We start from the raw sequence: 2,500 nt of genomic DNA, 5'->3' as shown, positions 1-2,500 counted from the left end.
TATCCTTTCCTTGACAGAGTTGAAAGATGCGCTATCAGATCCGACTTCCCAACATGATGCAAGCTATGGCCATAGTCTCCGCCCTTCATATCATCTCTGAAGGTATGTAGAAGTGCAACCCATTGCATTTGTTATTAGACATTTAAAAAGAACCACTACACGTTTTTGGCTTTAAAACTTGTTTCGACTTGCTCATTGCTTGGACACTGTGCCGCATAAACATGTACTGGTTCTTTTGATGTGCACATATGCTGAGTTTAGCTTAACTGAAATAAACTATAAGGTAAGATATTAATGTCATGTATGCATATATAAACCATAATAGAGTGTATATACAGTCAATTTAATCCTGCCTGGTAGATTTGAATTAAATATACATATATATATAGCCTACTTAAAATTACTAACCCTTGCATTATGATAGATGTAAATAACTTTAATCTCATTTGAATATCACTAATAAATATGCAGCAATTTCGCCTTAAAAAACCCTTAGTTATAGCGCTATCTAATTAACACCACCAGTAGCACCCACACCTTCACTTCAACTCACGCTACAGACACATGCCCAAAGAAGATCGCCTTGGCTTTATCTTTCATTCTGTTTTTGAAATATAAGATAGGCCTATATTTATTTTCGACTCGTTTTCATCGCACTTCCTGTGCTCTTGTTTACTGCTTTACTTTCTATGTCATATGTCTACTTCTGCGGCTTGGCACCATTATATTGACTTTGATCTACCGATGGGAAATAAACAAGGCAGCAGGGGGGTTTTCAATGACATTAGGGCAGCAACAGGTACAATGATCTACGGTTAAACTCATGGATTAGTTTACATTAGAAATTTATTACAACTTATTATAACTTGTATTGAAAAAAAACGAGAAAAGATCACGTACAAGGAATACATAAAAGCCAGACTCTCCGTAATCCACAGCCGAATGCGTAGTCTCGAGTCCGTGGAACAACTGCTCTTCATTTTTTAAGGGAGAGTTCAGTCCACTCTTCAGGTCCTTCACTCCGCACAAAATAGCCATAGGCTTAGGAACTGCTCAAGGCTTATCTTATAGGGATATAATTTGACTTCATGGCGTAAATAATGAGGTTCAGTTAGTGGTCTCGTCCTTGATTTGTCTCGCTGGCTAATTATTTCTTGTCATTTCGTTTTTTGTTTTTTTTTAATGATGTTTCGCAAGGTCATCATCAGGCTTGTATTTCATTTGTCAGTATCGCAGTTTTATAGCAACAATAGCATGGTAGTATAGAAGTTTTTTTTCTGTAGGAACGGTAATAACATCCAAAAGTTGACCACGAACCGCGTACCGCTTAATCGCTATAATGGCCAGTGTCCTATTATATCCCATTGATGTAACATGACACATTTCGTAACGAGGTCATTGCGCAAAAAAAGATCGAAAATCTGTCCCGTATTTGTTGACCGCAAAAGGTCATTATTTTATTGGCTTGAAAAAAAAAATGTAGGTCATGGCATTAACAGCGATTTGGCAAAGACTCTGAATCATAAAATATTGGTTGAATTCGATATGTATAGGCTTCACATTTGTTTTTTGTTTTTGTTTTTGTTTTTTTATCTATACACACGTAGTCCAACATTCAATAAGGAAAAATCTCCAATAGCATGCTACTTCACAAACCAAATCACTATTTACAGAAAAGTACTCTCAAGGTCAATAATAAACAATAAAAGTGAAGATAAAAGCAGCTCAAACGAAACAGAAAACGGCAAAAAAAAAAAAAAAAAAAAAAAAAAAAAAAACAATAGGGACATTATATGCACGTTTGCGTGTTGCCTCAGACCGAAGTCATAAAGTGTGGTACATGCTCCAGTAGAGCCTGAAGGAAACCTAACGTGCCGCTGCTGCCTTGGCTCGAAAGGCGCAAAGACCAGGCGATGCTAAGGTACGCCTTCATTCACCAGCATATGAGTGTGGAATGGATGCTGTCATACACTTACATGTTCTATTGAATAATGGTTTGTCTACAGTGCGTCGTTTCTTTGTGTTCCTTTCTCGTATTCACTCGGTTGTCTGTTTGTTCCCCGTCCTCCTGTCAATTAATTCGTACATCCATCTATCCACCCACCTACTACTGAATCAATCATACTTCAGTCATTTTTAAGCTTGATATTGACCATAGTCATAAAAAGGCCCACTCATCTTTTCGTTGCTCAGTCATGAGCAATATTGCGCTCTTTTTCGTAACATGTAATTATAAAAAGTAAATAGGAAATTTGGATTTTACACTTAGTTCGCCCTACCCTGTGATTACAGTTTATGATAAATCATACAACAAATGTTGCAATCAATACTATGGTCATTATTTTTCCCCGCTTCTTTATTTCTCTCCTCTCTCTCTCTCTCTCTCTCTCTCTCTCTCTCTCTCTCTCTCTCTCTCTCTCTCTCTCTCTCTCTCTCTCTCTCTCTCTCTCTCTCTCTCTCTCTCTCTCTCTCTCTCCCTCTCCCTCTCCTCTCCTCTCCT

General features: G+C 37.6%; 1 protein-coding gene across 12 annotated transcripts in view; it reads left to right on the top strand.

Annotated features, from left to right (window-relative positions):
• Positions 1-2,500, top strand: part of LOC122261074 (uncharacterized) — a 67,427-nt gene that overhangs the window by 34,567 nt on the left and 30,360 nt on the right. For 8 of the 12 annotated variants that reach the window (XM_086536103.1, XM_086536101.1, XM_086536110.1 and 5 more), the window contains exon 1: positions 1-102. This exon is cut by the window's left edge and continues 232 nt beyond it. In XM_086536103.1, coding sequence (XP_086392229.1) covers positions 27-102 — 76 coding nt within the window. In that variant the 5' untranslated portion in view covers positions 1-26. The remainder of the gene's footprint in view (positions 103-2,500) is intronic. The other 4 variants (XM_086536098.1, XM_086536108.1, XM_086536104.1 and 1 more) reach the window with 1 other exon arrangement.

This window comes from Penaeus japonicus, unplaced genomic scaffold, assembly GCF_977035675.1.
Source record: "Penaeus japonicus unplaced genomic scaffold, GWHDUDI00000001_assembly GWHDUDI00000004, whole genome shotgun sequence".
Classification (NCBI taxonomy): Eukaryota; Metazoa; Arthropoda; class Malacostraca; order Decapoda; family Penaeidae; genus Penaeus; species Penaeus japonicus.
Note: the sequence above shows the minus strand (reverse complement) of the source record. Positions and strands in the feature narration are given on the sequence as shown.